A 23,495-nucleotide genomic window follows, 5' to 3' on the forward strand; every position below is an offset into this window, starting at 1 on the left:
AGGCCTATTTTTTTGTAATATGTTGTGTTCATCTATTCACTGTGCACACACACACACACACACACACGTTGTGTGTATTTATATATGCTGTGCTGAATGTGTGTGTGTGTGTGTGTGACAGACAAACTGAGTGGGCGCTTCCTTCTCCCTCTTCGCCTCGATTCATTAGTATTTATGACCATCCATAAGGAACTTTCTTTAAAAGAGACAAGATCGATCGGATCGCCTCCAGGCTGATCAGATCCTGATACATTGGATATCGATCCGGCCACAATGAGGGTGTCAACTACTATGCAACATTTCCACGCGCGCTCACAACGTGAACGGAAAGCGTTCCCAGGGTCACATGGTTCGCTATAAAATGTATTTTCTATAGGTCCACTGTCCTGTTTGTAACAGAGTGAAGCTGACCATGTAGCCACCATGGCAGTCATGGAGGGGTGGAGGAGGAGGCCCCCAGGGTTATACCCCCCCCCCACCCGTCACCCACACACACACACACACACACACACACACACACACACACAAGAAATTACAACCTAATCGACTGCCTGGATAATGGAATAACTGAAAAAGTAGCCTAGAGGTTATTAATGCAAGTGGTTTCCAAAGCAGGTCTGATGAACTCCAGGGATCCATTCAGAAGGCCTCCATATCAAAATGTAGACTTAATTTAATCATAATCCACTCAGCTGTTTACCAGTTAGATATGAGCATCTGAGGGTTTACACCCATGTTCATAAATAGGTCTGGAGCTCCAAAGTCAACCACAGCAACTGTGTTTGTACCTTATGCACGAGCTGAGGGTGTGCATGTGTTTCTGCTCACAGCTGTGTTATGTGCAAATATGTACACAGACAGATTTCATGCAACAGTCAATGCTGTCTTGTTAAAGGAGTTAGATGTCAAGATGGTGGGCTTTCAACATCTAAGGATTCGTTTCACAGCTCTGTTGTATTTTGCATCGATTGTTAAACACCTCCACCTCCATTAGTCAACCAATTAGGGAACCTACTGTTATGATTAGTCAGACTATTAATCTAGTCTGGGTTATGAACAAAATAAAAATCAAAGGAGCAAATTAAGGGATTAATAGCTAGGCTGTAATTAAGCTTTTAAAGGGTTTGTTTCTACCAAGAGGTTTTGATAGTCGTCGTTTGATCTGTTTTCAACCTTTGGCTAAATGTAGCTCACAGGTTGGGGTGATCCACCGTACTTCATGTGTGAACAGGTGACAGGCCCATCTATTAGACTTCTCTCCTTTATTCTCTCAGCATCAAAGTCACAAGAAAAGCCCCATCAGGTTAACATTAGTCCTACACGTGAAGACTTAAATGAGGAGTTCATCTTTGATATTTGTTTGATATCTGCTCTCCATTTGGCCCCTTTGATCCTTCGCTTCCCACTGGAAATGTGACACCACACTGACCCTTGAAGAAAAGTGAAGACTGGCAAATGTTGATATCATTGGTCACTCATGAATTCCCCTCAGCTAAACCCAGATGTCTTTCAAGCTTATTCACAGATGTAGGCTCACTTGTTGTGAGACGTTTGAGGTCACAGGCGTTTAACAAATGTGGCGTCTTTGCCTGGTTACTTTGAGGTCATTGTTTACTTGAGTATTCTCATTTTATGGTTTACTACATTTGAGAAGGAATAACTGTACCTTTTACTCCATTACATAATACCACACTGATTATTTTGCTGATTAAGATTGAACACAGCCTACAAATCAGCTGATCAATTTATAAAATGTGATGCAGATATGGAGATGCAGATTATACCACCAAACAGCAGCCTATGAAAATGATGATAATAATGCCATAACTCTAACAGGGGCACTTTTACTGCTTAATGGGTGTTTTTTCTTTTGATATGTTACATTTTGCTGAAAACAGGACTAATCTAATTACTTCTTCCGACACTGGTAGTTGATAATATGACTATGAAATATGATGATCCTGACTGATGCATCAACTATAAAGTCATTTAAGAGTTATTGAATGTGACAGTTTATTGGGTTAAATTCTATTCATGTGAACTGGGTGAATTGAGTCCAGTGTTCCATCTTCGACCACATTCCTGTTTATAATTGACCGTGGCTCAAACTAACCACTCACTCTCACCCAGTGAAGCATCAAATCCTCTCTCCTGCGCGGGACTTTGCTCCCAGCCTCAGCATCAACACAGCGGTCGCACATCTCGCGATGAGAGCGAGGACACGCGATAGTTGTGTTGTGTTCCGCCTGTAAAGTTATAACCAGCAGCAGCAGCACCACCAGCAGCAGCAGCCGCAGCAGCAATGGCCGCTTTCCGCAGAGTGGCAGCGCTGGCCGGGAAGATAACCCGCTGGTCGGCGGCGACAAACGAGCTCGTCGGTGGTCAGAGGGTCGCTGGAGGACGGGCCCGGGGGCGTGTGGCTGTCGGTGTGTGTCTCGCAACGGGAGGCGCCGTGGCTCTTTACTTGTGCCACGATATGAAGAGCGGCAGAGGCAGGAAGAGGATGAGGAGTCCCCGCAGCATCAGCGATCTGATACCGTCCATCCCCACGGTTCGGGCCAAGGAGAAGGTAGGAGGCTCACCGAGCTCATAATGGGACCGGGAAACGATAACGAGGAGGCTTTAGGGACACGGTGGTGGGTCGTCCGCAGAAAATGTGTTGACATGGGGGGCCTCGGTGTGGAGGACTGGACAGAGGCAGACAGCGCCGACTATTTTCACATCTCCTTCCACTAAAATTAGTCCCACACAGGCCCTCCCCTGTGTTTTGTAGCCATGGTAGTTTCATGGCAGTCTGTATGTTTTCCTCCCGGGCGGATGAACGGTGTCATTCATGTCCTGCACGCCCAGTGGAAACATTTCGCTCACTGTTTGGCTGCGGGACGGTGTGCGCGCGCAGACGCAGGAATGGCGCTCTCCGCTCGTGCTGGTGCTGAAATGACAGCACGCTCAGGATGGTACAGCTGCACACATGTTGAGTAAGAAATAACATGCAGACATGTCCGAGCTGTTACTCGCTCACTGAATAGCTAAACTTTCCATCAAGTCTCTGTGGCTCAATGTTAAACGTTAACCTGCTTGAGATCAGACAGCTAGTTTCTATTTCAGTGTGTCCAGTGTGTGTTTAATTGTAACATGACAGCAGCATTTTAATGTTGGAGCTGGAGATTATTTTATCTACTTTATATAAGTTTGCTGTAAAGAAAATGATGATAACATGTCTTGAATATAATTTGCTCTGAAATGTAGAAGGGTGGAAGTGTAAAGTAGTGTACGATGGTAAAGTACCTCAAGAATGGACAGTAAAGACAGTAGTTGAGTAAATGTACTCTACGTAGTTACTTTGGACTACAGATTAGTTCCTTGTAGAGCTGTATCGATCAGTTGATCAGTTGATCAGTTGAACTAGTCAGTTTTCAAGCAAAAATGCCAAAGAAAGGTCCCAGGATATCCAGATTTTTTACTTACTTTAATTACAATCATTTTGTCTATGATAATGCACTTCATGCCACGTCATAGACAAAATGATTGGTCGAGCAGATAGTATGTTCAATCAGAATAGGGAGAATATTCAATGTATATAGAATATTCAAATTTGCAGCCCTAATTTCTAGATGTCTGTAAATCTACTTATGTATGCATATCGTGCCAACATGTATGTTTGCATGTGCACATGCATATACAGAAATATCTGCACATGCATGGCTATATTTTTGTATACATGTGTATGTGCATACATACTGTATAGCCTGTTCAGAAATTATGTTAGTTATGCACTTGTACTTTTTGTTGGAACGGTAGGTTTAAGCTTCCACCAACATCTTTTGGGTCACTGTTATCTCTTTTTGACATCGATTCACTATTCGCTAATATTTGGATACTTTTATATTGCATTTCTATTTTTCTCATTACTCATTTACAACAACACAATACTAATAAACTACTTTTTTGTATGGAGATATTAGTTCTTACAGCAGCGTCTGCCCCAAAGCATCAACTAACTGAACTGACAAGTAGCTTCTAAAAATCACCAGGTAATCCTCCACTAGTTTATTACTTACACAAGCCAGAGACAACAGAGTACGCAAAACAATCAGCAAAACAAAGAGCACATCTACGTCTATTTACTATAGAGACTGGTAACTTAACCGTGCCACCAGATATTTGGCAGCTAGCAAGTTGAAATTGTGAACTGTACCTGTAAGACGCACTGTGCTGCCTAGTTACAAGAGAGGCAACGTCATCAGACAGCGCGTTTTTTTGGGGTTATTTGAGCAGCGTACCTTTTATGGACAGAGGTACATTGTTCAGCTCACCTCTTCCTTTTTGCCTCTTAACCCACGGTTGGGTTACGTGTGGACTCCGCTTTGTTCATGTATGATAAAATAGTAGCTGAACAACGAGGTTTGGTGAGGTTGATGTGTATGTGAGTAATAAACGGCAAGCAGTGCAGAAACCCCAGTTCCAGCGTGACTGTGAGTTTTTTACTAGTGTCTTGTTCAAGCTTGCACAAACAAAGAAACATGGACTGTTACATTATGTTAGATACACATATCACCTGATGAAGTTACTGTGGCCCTGAGCTGAGTCCTTTAATATATCGACAGATGCAGAGTCTGGTTCGATCCTTGTCTTTACCTAAATGGGTTAACCCTAACACTAACTCTAGCTCCTGACCCACTGAAGCTACAACCTGAAAATGAGATAAGGAAGAATTTAATTTCAGAAGATATGCAGTGCTGATATAATGAACAGCTGTTATAGTTGTTTCTTTGTAGGCCTCCTGAAATGAACTGACACAGTACAAATGGTTTATTGGAGGGTAATAAATCAATCTAAAACTTGTGGTAAAATGGCCATCAATAATACGTATGTGCAGGTTGTAAAATTAAGGTTAGATCCTCTGAATTTCCAGGGGTAGAACCTGTTGGGACACTGGGATGAAGGAGTTTAACAGCAGGACAGCTAGCCCATAAGAGCCCTGGCAGGCTACCTGACTGCGGAACAAATTGACTACATAGCCACCCAGCTTGGGAACAGGATATCTCCAGTGGGGAAAGGGAAAGCAGCCATCTGTTACTCAGTAAATGTAGCCTATAAGAGTTCTGAAGAATCAAGTTTAAAGAAACTGCAGGGAGAGGGAACAAAGCTGCAAGGAAACATAAAGTCATACATGTTTGAAAGACAGTGATACAAGAAAACCGAACTAGCAGGAAACGAAGGAGGGGGTCAATTGAGGATCCAGAGACCTGGATATAGGGGGCCCGCTAGCAAGATCTGCTTGCATTGGGGAACAGGTCTGAGGGGGTCCAGAAGCATAAGAGGGCTGGGCTTGGTGTGAAAATTGTATGATACCCAGCAATTAAGAAATTGAGCTAAAAAACAACAATTTCTGTCACCTCTGACAGATGGTTGATATCTGCTGGGACTTTAGCTGGCTGGACTGTAAGAACTCATGTTGATGTCTTGATGTCAGGAAGCTCCGGGCTCAGACAGTTTAGCTGTGAGAAAACAGGAGATGGACTAAAGGCAGCAGCTGTGAATGGAGAACGCTAGAATGCCTGAGGGGGAAACACCTGGAGCATCTGCTGTGCAGTCTGGATAACAAGACGAGGCGACAGGAGCTGGTTTAGTTGTGGCTACGAGACAGTATAACTGCACAAAAACACAGCGCACCACACTGAATGTCTTTTTCAAATCCATCCAATGCCATTTCATTATTTTTTTCCAGGGAGCGTTATGTTACTTTTACATCATGTTGTGCAGCATGGCATGTGAACCTAGCTGCCTTTGCAGAACTTTATAAACTTCGTCCATTAGTGGGAGTCAAAGCCATGGGCGCCTATGCTCTTACACTTGATTACAGTGCATTCCTATGAAGCCGAGCACTCATCTCCTATTCATGCCTTCAAAAGCCCCCTTGGTGAAGGCAGCATCAAAGCTTTATGAATGAATCTGTGTGCTCATTAGCATGTTAGCTGAGCTGAGCAGGAACCTCGGTGCACTGGGCCCTGCGGCCAAACAGGTTTAAATTTGGAAACCTTTCTGCTAATTGCACAGCTTCATGCAGCACAATCTGTTGGCGTAGCAGCTCTCCTACACTGCAGCTAATCAAGTTGAAGCCCTGGCTCCTCACAGAGAGAGAGGGAGAGAGAGGGAGAGAGAGAGAGAGACGCTAATCAAGTAGAAAGTAGTGACAAAGTATTTGTGTGTGTGTGTGTGTGTGTGTGTGTGTTCGTGTTTCGTGTGTGCCCCTGTTCTCCTGTTATTGTACTGTGCCAGAGGTGCTGACTGTTTATAATCTCAGAGAGCTAAATGGAGAGAGTTGATGCCAAGAATAGATGGATCCCCTCATTATAAAGGTTCAAAAGCAGTGAAGAGGAGCATACAGTTTAGATTCTGCTGTCTGTACGAGAGGCCAGAGAGTCTTCTCTTCACAGAAAGCTATCACAGCTCAGGAAGTCACGTTCATACTGTAATAATTGGGGCAAATTAACACCTACTACTCTGTGGATTATTGAAATCTGCTGGGTAAATGGTAAAAGTGCAATTTTACATATGATGTTCATACTGTCGGTCGCCACCTTAAAATATTTTGAGTGGAAGAAATGTCCTAAAAATAATAAAATCAACATGAAACAGCACAGCACATGGAGAAGACAACACAGTCCTTTATTTTGTTGTGCATTCTGGTTTATGTCTGCAGGCTCGTCCGTTTGACTTTGAGGATGGAGACGTGTACATGTCGTCCCACGAGCATCGCTTCCGCATGTTCAGCTCCGTGGAGTACGAAGGGCAGCTGTACATGACTCCACAGAACTTCATCGAGTCGGTCACCATGAGCGAGCCGAGAAGTACGTTCCTCACACTCACACTTGAGCTTGACACTCTCAGAATGGGACAGAATATACTAAAGTTAAGGTAGTTTTTATGTTATTGAACTTCAGAAACAAGACATTGTGAAAGATTGTTACTTTGAGAAAAATTACCTTCTCTATTTGCGTCAATGCTTTTTAATTTGACACAGATATACAGTTATTTTTATTACCTTAATCCCAGTTTCAGCTTTAGCATTAATATGTGGCTCACATCTGGACTGTATCTAGGTTTTGTGTGCATTACATTTACATGAGACATTATGCATTTAATTATCTAATTAATCTTATTTATTTATCGAATCTTGCTATTTCACCATCTTATAATTACCATTACCATTTTTGTGAACATGTTTGCTCAGTTTGGATCAAAATAAAGTTTAGTGACGTTCAGTTTCCATATCTGTAGACTTACATTTTGTTGTAAATGTGATGTGCTTTTAATTTGTTGATGTCTCTTATCTAAAATTAATTCCTACTAGGAATGCCAGTGACAGGTGTAAGGCAGATCCTTTTTTTAAAAGATTATTTTTAACTTGAAATGAGTTGTAAAACACTTAAAACTCTTATGTTTGAACACGTCTTTGCTGTTTCTGTCATCCTGCTGCCAGTCCTAACAGATTAGTCCTGGCCAGCCAGCCTCAAAGCAGATGGCTTTGCAGCTATTGTTTAGTCTGAAGTTAATGTTAGTCAGACACACACACACACACACACAGTCCTCAACTTGTCTACATTCCACATTTTCTCACATTTGCCCTTTTCTGTTAACCAGTAAATATCTAAACCAGACACTCAACTTTTCTTTTTGACTTTGTGGCAACTGCTCCAAAAATGTCCTTACAAGCTGAGGTTATCACAAACATTCCTTTCTTCAGCGTGATTGGATTGCGTGCAAACTGTGCACCTGTATGTGTGTGTTTACATCCACCGTGGCTCACTGACATACGATACAGCCGTACATGCCCTCTCAGCAGCCGACATCCTCTAATGCTCCCTTTGAAGTTGAATTAGATGTACTTTGTTGTATAAAACAGAACAAAAGTAGTATGTGCTTTTACGGGGACATTCCACGTACTACAAAGACTAGCACTGGGCACTTTAGACGGTACAAATGGGCCTGTGATGATGACAGTGTATATACAGTGAGTGTGTCTATGTGTGTTGGTGTGTGTGTTGTGACTGTATCCGGCACATTAAGACCCATTTCTAGATCATACAGATGCTATCTGACCAAGCCCACCCAAACTCTCTTCTCCTCTTTCCCTTCTTCTTCTCTCCTCCTTTGTCTCATTCCCTGACAGACAAGAGGCCCTGGAGGTCCCTGACCAAACAGGTGGGAGACACACTCATAATGCTGCTTTTTTTCTGCAGGAATCTGTTGCATGTTACATCTGTTGCAGCCTTTGTATACTCTGAAAATTTAAAGGATAACTCTGGTGTTTTTTTTAAACCTTTTTATATTATTTTGAATTCAAAATGAGTAGTTGGTACAAAATGTTTTGTAAGTGGTCCAATAGGTCACCTCAGCTGGCAGCTGCGACCAGGCTACGATGGCTGCAACATTATCCTTTGGGGCAACTGCGCCAATTGTCCACTAAAAGTACTTGTTTTTGCCACTCACAGGCTCAGATTGTGTCTGACAACATTACAGAAAAGATCCCTACAGAGATACACCTCTAAGATCCTTTTTATTTAAACAGAAACAGCTGTTGTATCGCTTGGTTCAAGGCCACCAGATTCCATTAACAAAAACAGTAATTTTATGTTACAGAACGCGGGAGTTGCTGATCTACCACTGACCTGATCGATTAATTTGTGTGTGTTGTTGTGTGCTACACAAATATTGTGTTGGATCTGAACAAACCCCGTAAAAGACCAAAGTCACACAAACAAACTAACCGATTGAGGCAGCAGTAGACCAGCAAATCTCCTCTTCTGTCATGTAAAATCACTGTTTTTGTCAATAGAGTCTGGTGGCTTTGAAGTGAGTGATACATCAGCTGTTTCTGATTAAACAAAAAAGATTTTACAGGTCAGAATAAAAATCTGAGCCAGCCAGTGGCAAACACCAGCACTTTTAGTATTTGGAAACCTAAATATATAAAAATAGGGCCCAGGTTTAAAACAGTTATCCTTTAAAATCCTGATATAAATGTAAAGGGTCCGCATGTAGCATTAGTGTATGACTGCAGATCATTATTGGATTCATTGTCACAACATGTGAGGAAAAGACAAGTTAGGTGACACAAGCTTTTACTGGCCTCCACACTGCATTCAACAGTGGATACTGTGCCAATCCGGAAGTCTTGCATTAGTGCAAGAGGAAATGACAAAATGTCAACATTTAGAGAAGACAATACGTGGGTCAAAGCTGTTGTTGCATTAGACTACACAGAGCAGTCCACACGTTTACAGTGTGATATACTGTGGCTCCAGAAGGTACCCAGACCCTTTATGTGTGTTATAATTTTAAATACATTTACTTCTCTGATCATTATTTCTAAATACATTAAAAATAAAGATAATACAGTATACAGTATATGAATGTGCAGCCTCTGATACATTATTTCAATTTGCTTCCATAATGTAACTGTTGCTGTCAGTGTCAGGTGTCAGTTTCTAGCTTTGTGTCCAATGCTTCCATTGAAGTGACAACACTTTGTCGCTCATAACGAGTGCGTTGAATGCCTTTCCTTCCCCAGAAAACATTGGCACACAAAATGTTTTTAAATATACTAAAACCTATTTTTACATCAATTTTTACATCAGCTATCACTCTTCTTCTTGTTTCCCACTTATCAGTAGGAAAACGTGGCTTGCATGCAGTACACACTTGAATTACTGCTCTTTGCAGTTGGCAGGACTGTGTATCTTCTTACAAATGTGGTAGAAGCTAAATTGGAAACTGCCAATCAAACATTGGTCCATAGGGTCACCAGTTGTCAAAACTCCACAGTTGACCTATTTATAACCAATGGAAGTGTTCGAAAAATGAAATGAAATAGAAAAGACAGATGAAGAACAGGCAGAGAGATGCAGAGGGGGGGTTGGCGGCCTAATTAGAAGAGATAATATCGAACATCATTTTATAATAACATTTTAGATACAGTACAAGAATAAATTACGTGTCAAGATGGATACTTTGTAGTGAATCCTTTTCCCCTCTTCATGGCCTTGCTCTCCCCCTCCCCTCTCCCTCTCTCCCCTTCTCTCTCTCTCTCTCTGTCTTCACCCATTTCTGTGTATGTAAAAGTCATGAGTTGAAGTTTGAACGTTTGTAGCTCATGTTTTTCAGGGCACTTACTCACTGTTTTTATGTGTGTGTGTCAGGAGCTGGAGAAAATTTTGACAGACACTCCCCCAGTATGGAGAGGATCCTCCAAACTGTTCCGCAACCTGAGAGAACGAGGTTGGAGAGAGCACACACACACACACACACACAAAACAAAAAACAGGAGCAAAGGCACCTTGACTATCTTTTCACTCCCTAATACAAACGCACACAGCAAATAAGTCGCAGTCTGATAACAACAAGGTCAGTCAATGTCAGTACATTTGGATTTGGAGTTGGATTTTTAACCATTACAGTTCAATTTACTTTATAAATAGGCTCAATACACTAATTACACACTGACTTATGTACAGATTTTCATCAAATTTCCTGTTGATATGATGAGTAAGGAAGAAACACTTTTATACATTTTACACCTGCTTGTGTGTGTGTATACCACGGCTTACCTGCCGATGTGTGACTAAATAGTGCTTGTGAGCTTGTGTGTGCGTGTCACTGTAGGTGTCTCTAATCCGGGGTTGGAGCCATGCGGTCCCTCCTTTCAGCCAAACAACCTGCTGAAAAAACTAAAAATAAACCTCCTCTCCTCACTTCTCCTCTCCTCTCCTCTCCTCTCCTCTCCCCAACGCATATGGAAACAGAACAAATTATACAGCACCAAAGAGGGAGAGAGGGGGAGAGAAGCTCCCCCTAATTAAAGCATTTGCTTCAAGAGAGTGTGACAGAGGAATCACACAGTTTGGGAGTAAGTCCCCGTAGTGATAATTACACACAGAGATGAACGCACACACACACACACACACAGGGAGATGCTAAATATAACACACCCTCTCTTCCTCTACCATGATAATGTTTTACACCATGTAACTACTGCGTGCAAGTGTGCGTTACGTTTACAGTTCAATATCCAGGAGCATTGCCTTCATCCCTTTTTCAATCACAGAGAAAAAATACGGCCAAAATACTGAGAGGAAATGAAAAAAAGAGATGGAAAGAGGGAGAAAGGGGAGCAGAGAAAAAGATGAGGACAAAAAAGGAGTGAAAAGGAAACGTGTAAGAGGGGGGTGGGGTGATGGAGAGAAATTGAAGAAGGAGATAGAGTGTAAAGGAATTAAAATAAACACAAAAATAGACAAAGTAGGGCGAGAAATGAAAGAAAGAGAGCACATAGAAAAAGAGGAAAGAGAGAGAGTTTGCAAACCTATCCTAAGACTTCTAGAGGAAGAAGCAGGTATATACACCGCATGTCTATTCAAACTGCTGGTGGCATATTGCCAAGACCACACACACACTCACACACTCACGCACTCACGCACACAAACACACACACACACACACACTCACACGCACACACAGCTAATTCAACAGTAAGCTGAACAAAATTAATGTGTAAATGAACAATTGAGTGGTTTAAAGGTATTAAAAACAAATAAGTACACATTGAGAGGTACTGCTGAATGCTGACAGTGTGTAAGTGTGTGTGTAAGTGTGTGTGTAAGTGTGTGCGTGTGCGTTGATGTCAGAACATGCTCTCATCTTCATACCATGCTGAGCGAGGACAGTTAAAATCCATGGGATGGCTTTGGATTTCTGAGAATGACAGGGAAAGGAATGCACAGTGTTGCCTGAACATTGTTGACTCTCTCTCCCTCTGTGTGTGTATGTGTGTGTCTGTGTGTGTGTGTGTGTGTGTGTGTGTGTGTGTGTGTGTGTGTGTGTGTGTGTGTGTGTGTGGTGGGCTAAACAATATATCAGTGTTGGTTGGCTGTGTGTTACACAATAACCTGCCACTGTAATATTATTCCTTTGGTCTAGAAACATCGGATGTCTCCAGCACTGTGAGGCGTTTATGGTTAGGTGATTATTACACCATGGCACGCTGGGCATTTATATGACAAACTACAGCTCATAGTAAATATAAATCCATCTTGTCGGCTGTCAGACATATCAGTTGATGTTTGAATGTACTGTACACAATACTTACACTTGGGAATTAAATTGAGAGTAATTTGAGATTTGTCCATGTGCCTGCCATTGTTTTATTGAAGTATTATCGGGTATCTGCAGCTTTAATTAAGCGTCGTCTTTATCTAAGTCAGTTGCTGATACGGGTTGTTCATTGAGACATTGTATATCATATTGGCTTACACAAATACACCTGACTTATCACAGCTTATCAAGTGTTGCAAGTCAAACTTTTTTTTTTCATAGTTTAGCTCTTATGTGGTCCGTTGATCCTTGAGAAAAATATCAGTTTTCTTTAATTGCTTGATCCCTAATGCTCTTCATCAGCTGTCGTTTTTCTTTGTGTCTGTGGCATTTCACCTTGGGCAGGTAGTTCACTGTGAACTTGAGATTTGCAACCAAGAAGCAAGAATTGTCGCAAATTATATTAGCTGCAATCTGCAGGACACTGTGGAGTTTTAAGTTAATATGAAGATATATCGTGTAGATAGCATAAATAGCATAATAGCATCAAACTGAAGACAATTTTGTTCAGACTGAATATTGACCTAAAGTTGTTCGCCGGGCTCAACATTAACCCATCTTTTTAATTCGGCAGTATATCTGAAAGTATGTGAGTGTAAACATGCAGAATGTATTGTAGAAACCTGAGTAGTGTCAGAGTGTATCTCCAGGTCTTCGCACAGCTCAGACTACACGGTGAGAAGAGAATTCAGTTCCAAACCAGCTCCTCTACACAAAGCAGTCGAGCATCAGGAAAACACAAGGCCCACTCTGGTTTTAGCTGGTGTCATGTTCACTTACACACGCATGCACACGCACACACACACACACACACACACACACACACACACACACACACACACGGGAAAGCAGTCTCCCGTAACACTCAAGCAAGTCACCCTGAACTATCTGAACGATCAGACAGAAAAGGAAAAAGAGGGAGAGAGAAATGAGATGGAGCTACAAAGATTCCTAAATGGGCCCGCGGCAAGGAAGGATCATCTCCTAAAACATTTTTCACTTGCTTATCCAAACAGAGACACGTACACATGCACGCACCTCTACCAGCCAGTGTCTTTGCTGTGGACACTTGGGGTGTGGAAACCGAAACGGTGTGTGGCCAAATGGCTGTTGGCAGCTCGCTCCAGAAGACACATTTTAAGATGCTATCTTCATGAAAGGGAGGATTATGTGTGTTAGTGTGAGTGTGTGTGTGTGCCAGGAGGCCCACGGTCTTTGAACATCTGTAAACATTGTGTGTGTATGTGTGTGTTGAATGTGACCTTTTCTTTAACTCTCTCTGTCCCGGTCTAATCACCAGGCATCATCTCGTACACAGAGTACCTGTTCCTGCTCTGCATCCTTACAAGTGAGTCAGTCTCTCTACGTATCCTCCTTCACTTCTTCTCACCTTCTACTTTCTTGTACTATCTTACTGCCACTTCTCCTTAGCAGCATGCTGTGGTTAGCTTAGCTACGTGATATGAACAAGACGCAGGCCCACCCAGAACTTAACAAGAGGCAATTAAGGCACAAATCTGCTGGTTTTCCCCTTCCCCTTGGGGTAAGGCAGAACTGAGAGAGAGAGAGACAGAGAGAAGAGGAAAAAGTACCTTTATTTTAACCTTTCAAAGCTTAAATGTAGACAGGAATGTGAGACTTGTTCCTCATTTAAGTGTTTTTTCTCTTTTGTAAACGGTCAGAAACCAAACAGTGTCAATGTACAATATTATTATCCTTCTTTAAATCAATATAATGAGTAATGCAGCAACATTTCCTCCTAGAGAAAGTCACAGGGTGTCAAGGGTTTGAGTTATTACTTTGAAATTCAGATTGAAAAATTAAAAAATGTAATGACTTAATTTCTGACAAGTTATTGGAAGATTTTTTATTGATAACTGAATTTCACTTCACTCAAACTAGTCATGAGCTCCTTATAATAATAATACCAAATTAATGTCTTGGACTTTCTTACTCAGGTTAAAGGACCAGCGAACAACTCTTGTTTCATTCAAATGTTTTTTAATTTTTGGGCCAAACGTGTGTTCTTTGTGGTGTTTCTAAAATAAAAGTCAAGCTTTATCTGATTTGTCTGATCATTAAAAACTCCGAGCCTATAGGTTATATAGATTTATCCACCTGCTTGTCTCCCTCCTGTCTCACCTATATGAACCCTCATCCCATGCTATTTCTGGATTTAAAATTTCCTTTAGCACACAGACGCACGCTTGCACACACTCATCCTATGTGTTGTCCTCTCTGTTCCCCAGAGCCCCATGCTGGCTTTAAGATTGCTTTCAATATGTTTGATGCAGACGGCAACCAGATGGTGGACAAGAGGGAGTTCTTGGTGGTGAGTCTCTGATACTGAGAGAAAATCTATCCCATTATTGAATTTATGTTATCTTAAGCATCATCTTTTACTGCCATCAAAAGGGCAAGGCGTAGGATATCCGATATATTGATCAGTGTTTACAAAGATTTAAGATGTAGAAGTTTCCACTTCAACATTTTTCACAGCTGGTCCATCGTCCAATTGCATTTAAAAGCTGATTTGTGATGAGAATCACTGTGGGCGCTGTTGAAAATGGGATTGCACATTAGAGGGGGGGAGAGAGGGAGGGAGGGAGGGAGGGAGGGGTGCTAGTGGTTGAAGTGGGCTTGTGTGGGACGAAAAATTCATTCCCATACCATGAGTTTGGCACTAGGCTGTGGTTTTTCTGCTGTCTTGAATGCAACTATAGGCCAAAGATGACATCTTTAGTCAAATGAAGAGAAATATTTAATTCAAATAAACCCCACATGAACAGCGTCTGTCACTGTTCTGTTTGTTTTAGTGCTATAGGTAACAATTCAGTGTGATTCAGCACTGATTTACTCTGTAATATAATTAACAATAAGTCCCTTCGAAAGCCAGACTAGGTAACTGACACCCTCTAAATCAAGCTGTCAAAAGGCCAACAATTGAATCACAGACCAGCATGAAAGAGGGAATGACTTTGTGAACTCAGGGAATGTTTGTTCAAATGAGCATTTAAGCTTCAAACAAAGCTTTGAATGTGGTTTTGAATTGGTAATGAGATCCCGGTTCTTTCTCTCATTACAGCTTCAGGAGATCTTCCGGAAGAAAAACGAGAAGAAAGGGAGGAAAGGAGATGCAGAGAAGTCAGCTCAGTTGGTAAGACAGTTGACAAGGAGAGGTAGATGTGTACGAATGTCAAATTAGGTTATTTTGCTAATTGCCCTCAGTACAGCTAACAGTGACCGTGGATCATAGGTTTTTATGGCCATCAGTGGGGTAGACTTGAAATGCATTGTTTTAAACTGTAATCATTACTGTAAAGTTACTTCCCTCTCAAAATACCATTTTAATACACCCATGAGTGTAATGTGGCACAGCACCTCTCCTGTTAACTCTTTAATGTAACTGAAGGTGCAGAGTGAATGCTGTGTCACTCTGTACGTGCGGATGTATTGAAAATGGCACATCGTCATCTAAGTTAATAGCCATCTGCATTTAAGCAGGTGCTAAAGTTAACTAAACCTTTCACAAACATAACCATGTCTGAGTGCATGCTGCCTTATAGAAACTGTTTTTGACAGCGTGGTATCTCCTCTGTTATTAGTATGACATTTGTCCCTACTGTGTACTTGTTAAATTGGAAACACTCACATAAGAATTTGTCCTTTTCAACACTTCTGTGATTGAAGCTTTGGAACGACACAGTTCACTTTGCTTAATGGGTCAGATGTGGGTTTTAAAGTTTACATTTGCAGGCTAACTGGCTAATCGTAAAGTGTAGGTTTAAACTAAATCATCTATGAAGCCTGCATGTAGAAATAGAGCACTGTACTAGGGTTTTTTTCTCCTCTGTCTCTTGCATTAGACATCTTTGGGGTAGTCTTGTCAAAAATCTTTGATTTTGTTTTGTGTTAAGGTAAAACTATGCACATTGGTGGATATATCATTATAACCTTTTCTCATTAAGAGGTGTTGGCAGAGGACACTCAGCACTACAACAAAAGAGACACTTTGATTAAAATGACAACCTGGCAACCCCAATTTTTTTTTGTTGTATTTGCACAAGAACATATTATTACTGATTTTTAAAACCTTAATGGGCTTAAGTATCAACTACAAAGTCATCACAGTAACGACTTCCAATTACCTCTTATGGTAAAGTTTATACATTTGTTGCTCTAAGAACTTAATGTCTTGCAGATCTGTCCTGGCAAAGCTTTCAGCCCACAGGAAGTGCTATCAATAACATTCGCGGTTAATGCAGTTAATATTACGGTTGAAATAAGGGAAAGATAAGTTACGCTTTCCCTCACAAGCGTACAGTTCTACAAATCACCTCTCCCTCAGTGCACAGTGTTGTAATGCAAAGTGTGTGTTGTTCTGAAACGTAATCATAGATGTGTTGAAAATGAGACATCCCTCTGCTGAGTGTATCCACAGCCTCTTTCCTTGCATGTACTAACATGTCTTTTACCTTCTCTCCTCCTCCTCCTCCTCTCTGACTGCATGCTCTGTCCTCCTCTATCTCTTCTTCATGTCTCTCTCCGTGTGTTAGAGTATGCAGCTCTATGGATATCAGGTTGCTCCCATGAACAGCGTATGTATCCTAAACCATAACCCCTTAGTTTTCTTTCTGCTTTTCTTTAGATGGTTTAAGAAATGGGCTGAAGAATGAACAGAGGAAATGAGACTGAATGTGTTTCTGCCAGCTGAGTTATGCCACATAGTTTCCTTTGGGGGAAAAAGGCAGTATACTTTACAATTCTCTAAGATAGTAAAGACACATGGTGGTGATGAAAGGTTAGGCCATCATGGTAGAAAGGTATTTTATGAACAGCATTTCAGGATATCTAGAAACTCTTTAGAGCTGGTAAAAATCTTAATTTCTACTCAGTGTGCATTTCTCAATATTGGGAAATATAATTAAAGAAATGGTTCCAAATTTTTCAAATTCTCGGTCTAGCCAAGCGTTAGGTCAGAAGACCACTACCACTCTCATATTTATCCTTTGAATATAAGGCCGCAGCCAGCAGCCTGCTAGCTTAGCTTAGCTTAAAGACTGGATGCATGGATAAACAGCTAGCCTGGCTCTGTTCAAAGATGATAATACCCAATCAACTCTATCAAGTCACCGTGCCAGATGCTAGGCTCATTTATTTAGTATTACACAGAGCTAGGCTAGCTGTTCCCCCCAGCTTCCAGTCATTATGATAAGCTAAGTTTATGAGGACAGATATGAGTGTGGTATCCTCTGACCCAACTCTTGGCAAGAAAGCAAATAAATGTTAGCTGATAGCTGCACGGACATAGAAGTGGTTTTAATCTTTTCATCTAACTCAAAACAAGAACGCTTTTTTGAAAATGTTAACTGTTAATTTCCCTTTAGCCTTTTACATCACACAAAAATATATCGTTGCCTCTGTCACATTACAGTTTTATGGCATAGAATTATTTATACAGTAATGGATGGACAGAGGCAACAGGGGATTATTAGACATATAATAGGTTCAGATAATAGAGTTTGATTGCGACCAGATTCTCCAAATAATGAATCTCATTATCCTGCACCAGTTCCACAACCTGCTGGGTATCTGGCTAATCAAGAATGATTAAGCCTGTTTTTACTAATGAAGTAGTTTGTTTGGACTGTCTTCCTTCACTCTGGGGCAGGTTTGTGGGGAGTAAATGTCAATTAAAGTGAGATACTTGGAGGACTCTGTTTAATGCCCGTCACCCACTTTTGTGCTCTGACCTGGTCTTTGAAAAAGCGTTAACCCTGGCCCAGTCCACCTGATCCTCTGAGGTCAGTAAAATGTACACCGCAGACTCCTTGACAGGATGGACGGATAGAAAGAATGAGAGCAATAGAGAAAGACTCCCTTCAAGCCAGGGTGTCCATCTGTCAGGTCAGCCGAGTGATTGATCGAGGGACGATGGCAGAGGGTAGGATGAATGAAGTGAGGGATGGTAGAAGAGGAGTAATACGTTTAAGGGGTCAGGAGAGATGAACGTTCACAAAAAGAGGGTGATGTGATTTAGAATGACACGGAGCACTCAAATGCTCTAAACACAATGAGACACTGTCCATTTTAGAGTGTTTTAGGACACGTGCTGTTTGTTTGGCAGTGGGTGTGTGTGTGTGTATGTGTATGTGTGTGTGTGCGTTCCTGTCGGGAGCGTTACTGAGTTTTGTTAATGCTAAGAGAGAGCAGGAGATTTTTATCGAGCGAGGTCTAGGCTACTGACAGACAGTTGCTTCTATTGTTTGAACACATTCACATTTACATTATAAAGAGATCAAACAGGGTGCATTTGTCTACTGAGTGATGTGGCATCTAAAATTAAACTGATTATTGTTAAAGAAAAGCTCAATTACAGTTTCTGTTGATCACGTATTGATCACATATGTGGCTGGAAATACAGTAAGTGTTAAATCAAAACATAATAATAAAAGGATGCCCGAGATTTAGACACTTTCAGTACTCAAAAGTCCTTAAGTCCTTATTTACTCCTTGAGATACAATGATAAAGACTGTTTGCCCAACCTGAGTGCTGATGAATATTTTCTCTGTCAGATATGTATTGTCCAGTAACTGAGGGCTACCACCCACTAGTCTCTATACAGATGATGAGCTTTCCTTCTTTCTTTCTCTCTTTTTCACAAACGCACACAAACACACACGCAGACACTCCTTGTCGTGTCAGTGTTGTGATTGATAGCTGCATTGTCACTGTGAAGTTAAGGGCGGTGCAGGGTCATGTTAAAATGGCTGCTGCTGCGTCCTCCCTGGAGAGAAAGACGAGGTGGGTGGTCAGCAGCACTGTGGTTGTCTTTTAGAAAGGCAGAATATACTCTAACAAAACCAGCTCTGGTGGCGTTTTGGACAGCGATGTGTTCAGCTGGTTCACTACCATAGCTTTTGGGTAGAAAAAATGTGTATTTACTTCAGAGATCAATCAGATTTACTTGAAGGCAAAATAATATATGATAGCTTTAGTCTTTTAAATATAAAGATCTTACAGCAAATAGATATTCCTCGTTGTTATGTTGAACAAAACCACTGGAACCACTCTTAGATATATCTACAAATGGATATTAGTACTGTAAATTGTATTAATGACAGAACATTAATTCTAAACATTTCATTTTGTTTCTTTCTCTCTAGCCGTATTTGCCATTTTTCCTAATAAAAAACATTTCATCCATGTAGGATTAGCAAATAATTTACAATCTCTGTAGTTTACTATTTATTTTCTCTAGTGTGGAAAAACAGAATGGATTATTTATGACTACTTTTTAATGCTGTTTGTAACGCTGATCATGAATATGCTGTATATTTACTCTAAAACAAGTGGTTTAAAAAAATCTGTATGTACATATTGACTGTTAGGATGGAGTGAATATTTGAAGCTGAAGTTTGCTACCTGAAGTGGTTGAGTTGGAGGTGAACTGACCCTGGCCCTGCTTGACCGCTTCTACAGGTGCTAAAAAAAGACAGTCAGGAGTTTGTGGCGCGGAGTTACTGGGACGTTCTGAGGCGAAGCGCCAGTCAAGTCCTCTTTTCTGACCTGGCGGAGGTACACAGACCCAGCTGCCCTCTGTCCCTACATCCCTCCATTCTTCATCCTTCACTCTTCCTCTTCAGTTCCCTGTAGTTAGTGTTGATCCTCCAAGTAGACCCATAGATTCAGAATAATGTAGCTGCATCAAGCTCGGCCGGAATAAGACCAGAAATGTTTACCTTCAAAATAAAAGCTGACACCCAGAGAAAGCGCAATCATGCTAAACTACTTGACATTTATTTGGACCAAAACGTTGTTTTTTCATGGCTATAAGAGAAGAAAACAAATATTTGTCAATATGCACTTATTGCAAAAAGTTACAAGCACCCTGACTTCTTTATTCTGGTTTGGCTTGATACTGATAATTTACATTAGACTGACTTGCCATCTTTCCTTTTTCCTTGCTTTCCTAAGCATTACTTCATATATTATTTAGGTTTACAGGCCCAAGTAGGATACAGAAACTCAATCCATTCCTCCGTTCCCTTTTCCCTTGTGATAACATTCCTGTTTGGATGAGCTTGATCTCTTCTAAAACTGAGAAACTTATCTGGAGGCTCCTCCAAATGTTTCAAGTGCCCTCCCCATTTCATTTTGTCATTCACTTAATTCCAATGAAGAAATGTGACATGGACCTACTTGTTTTTTGGAATTATATCTGTTGTACTGGTCCAATAATGTTAGTTAGATGATAGATATTGTAATGTCCATATTCTAATAACCTTCTCTGTTTCTCACCTGCCCTCTGTCATTTGGTCTCTTCACTCTTGCTTTTGTATGTGTATCTGTGCCTTGTTATCTGTGCTGTGTTGTGGCTAGTGTTGTAGCTTTGGTGTCCAGTCCTTCCCAGTTTACACCACAACATGTCAGTGACACGGGTATAATGATAACAAGGCTACTGTGGAGCACATACAAAAATCCCGATTGTTATAAATGAATTTATTTTGAGTACAGGAGCCTGTTGCTTCTATACTTTAAATTACAAACACGCATACATTTGTTCAAACCAAAAAGTGACCTGAACTACCAGCAGCTAACAGGCTCTTGACACCTTCAAACAACTCCCAAAAGCTCATACTTCCAAGTTTAGACAGCTCAAATGTTATTCGTTACGCATTTAAGTAATTTTTATACAGGATTAAGAAAAAAAAAACTACAGCCATGCTAACAACTCTGCATGTAGGCGCAGTGGTGCTTTGAGCTCAATCTTTTATGTTAGCAGGCTATCGTGCCAATGTGTAGCAGGTATAATGTTTACCATTTTCACCATCTTAGTTTGGTGTGTTAGCATGCTAACATGTGCTAATTAGCACTAAACACAAAGTACAGCTGAGGCTGGGGGGAAAGTCATTAGTTTTGCAGATATTTAGTTGCAAACCAAAGTGTTGGACAAGTTGAATTTGTCCCCTGAAGGTAGCATTAGATGTTAAGTAGTAAGGGGGTCACTCAAGTTATCACATATTACAAATATCTTGAACAAATTTCATGGTAATCCATCAAATAGTTGGGGACCATGAATATCTGTATAAAATATGATGGTAATCTATCCAGGAGTTGTTGTGCTATTTCAGTCTGACTAACCAACCAATGTTGGTATTGAAATGTGTTGCAAAGAAAACAGACAAACAGGACTAAAATCAAAACATTTTTGCACAAATCAAATTTGTATCTCTTTTTTTCATTGAGTCTACAATTCAAATTGTCTTTCCGATCTAACACAAGGTGAAACTGCTAGTAATGATTAATAACAGCTAACAGCGCTAGCAGGCTAGCTGACTAATGACAGGCCGTGTACTGTGGTGGCAGCGGAAACTGAGGTGGAGGTAATGACAGTGGAGCGTAATGGGACTGACCTTGTATTTACACCGAGCAGCCTTTCATCTGCCGGTATGTCAGACGGACAGAACAGACGAATCAGACAGAGGGGGAGGGGGTGGAAAATAAAAGGAAGAAAAACAAGGACATTAAAAGTATAGGGGACTGAAAATATATAAAATAAAATTGAGACATGGGAACACAATAAAAAAAAAAGGCAACAATTCAAGAGATAGAAAACTTTGGATGTGTAACAAATCTGTAAGAACACCAGATCAGATAAGTAGAAAACCTGAGGGTGAAGAAAAGGAGGAAGAGATAAAATCAGAGAGACAACAAACAGGTGAGAGACGCTCAAAGATGATGACACAGGTCAGCAGAGCGAACAAATGTCGGGGGGACAAAGTGGGTGGAGAGAGAAGAAGTTCGGGAAACACATTTAGGGGAAAAGAAAGAAGCAGGTTGTATTTAGAGAAAGATGTGTTTACTCAACAGATTAGTCACCATTATACCTCTTTGCTTTTGTCTGGAGAAGGAGTGACTGACAGACAGGCTGGGACGGAGGGAGGTAAGGAAAGAGCAAATCACCTCTATGTTTGTCAGGTGAAGCACGTACTGACGGGCAGCATAAGGAGAAAGGAAATCAGAGTAATCAGAGCAGGGGCAGGTTAAGTGGGAAAGAAGTGATAGGAGAGGGAAAGAAAAAGAAAGAGTAGGTGTGAGATAAAGTTTGGAGGGAGGTGCGGGGAGAAGGACGAGGGGGAAGGAACATGTCGTGGGAAGGGAAAGGGAGGGTTCGCTGTTTTTACCCTGGAAGGTGTGACTGACTGACAGTCTGACTGACTTGACTAAAGTACGACAATGAGCTCTTCCTCTGAGGTATTATTCACAGATAGGGAGGGTGAGGAAGGCTGTTTAGTGTTTACATCGATAATTACTGTTTTTACCTTCAGCTTCATGATCAAAGACTGTTAAAGCTCGCACACACACACACACAGACACAGATGGACGGACAAATAGACACAAGCACACACCAGGTGTTGGCTCGTGCCTTGTGGGCGTGGAAAACATTACGTCTTCATGGGGACGATGAGCTCACACTGGTGCTGCCACACTTCCAGGAATGATTAGCTTGTTATGGTGAGTTTGGCATTACGTGTGCAAGAAGTTAGACTGATATGGGTTCTTAACTTACATTATACATCAGCTTCTTACATTGTACATCTGCCAAAAAGCACAAATTCTGTGCACTGACAAAGACTTTTGAGGTCTTTGGTCAGACAAAACAATTACTCATAGTGGGGAAGAAGCCTCTGTCATGGAAGAGGTTGACAATACAATGTCAAACAGTTACCAGATGATGATTAAAGCTGCACTAATCAATATTTTTACATTTTATGTAACATATAAGAATATAAAACATATAACAATGACTCGATGAACCCACAGAGTATCGTCACATGACTGCAGCTTCCCCTCAGCGCTAAAAAGTACCACAGTACCTTCCACTTAGTACCAACTCTTCACTCACTATATTTTTTTTTACCACACAGACCCATCCTGAGTTACATAGCTCATAGGGGCAACAGTGATTAGACAGTGATCAGATTCATTATAAATTCCTTAAGCACATGTGTCCATTTATAAAAGATCAACAAAATGATTGATTGCAGTTTGTCCTCTTTTAGCATTCCTATCAGCCATCAAAACCGCAAAACAATTCAGTTTGACATCATGAAACGAACAGGAGGGGTACAGTGAAAAGCGGGAAGAAAGGTGGACACACCTGGATGCCGTCTAGATGTATGAACAGCTCATGTGTCATAAAGTCATCAATAATGCGTCAGCGCGAGATAAAAGAGCAAAAGTATTTTTGTCCTGTTTGTCCTCAATCAGAGGCTTAATGAAAAGGCCCTCAAATAAGTGAGACACAGAAAACAAGACACTGGAATGATAAGTC

The 23,495-nt window shown here is 41.1% G+C and overlaps 1 protein-coding gene across 6 annotated transcripts in view; it reads left to right on the forward strand.

The window, feature by feature from the left end:
- Nucleotides 1-2,272: 2,272 nt before the first annotated feature.
- The window catches only part of micu3a (mitochondrial calcium uptake family, member 3a), a 29,840-nt gene continuing 8,617 nt past the window's right edge, over nt 2,273-23,495 (forward strand). For 2 of the 6 annotated variants that reach the window (XM_070828272.1, XM_070828273.1), the window contains exons 1-9: nt 2,273-2,569; nt 6,707-6,854; nt 8,177-8,208; nt 10,206-10,284; nt 13,457-13,504; nt 14,406-14,488; nt 15,242-15,313; nt 16,713-16,754; nt 19,640-19,735. In XM_070828272.1, coding sequence (XP_070684373.1) covers nt 2,303-2,569; nt 6,707-6,854; nt 8,177-8,208; nt 10,206-10,284; nt 13,457-13,504; nt 14,406-14,488; nt 15,242-15,313; nt 16,713-16,754; nt 19,640-19,735 — 867 coding nt within the window. In that variant the 5' untranslated portion in view covers nt 2,273-2,302. The remainder of the gene's footprint in view (nt 2,570-6,706; nt 6,855-8,176; nt 8,209-10,205; nt 10,285-13,456; nt 13,505-14,405; nt 14,489-15,241; nt 15,314-16,712; nt 16,755-19,639; nt 19,736-23,495) is intronic. The other 4 variants (XM_070828274.1, XM_070828275.1, XM_070828276.1 and 1 more) reach the window with 2 other exon arrangements.

Source organism: Pempheris klunzingeri, chromosome 3, assembly GCF_042242105.1.
Source record: "Pempheris klunzingeri isolate RE-2024b chromosome 3, fPemKlu1.hap1, whole genome shotgun sequence".
NCBI classification, from domain to species: domain Eukaryota; kingdom Metazoa; phylum Chordata; class Actinopteri; order Acropomatiformes; family Pempheridae; genus Pempheris; species Pempheris klunzingeri.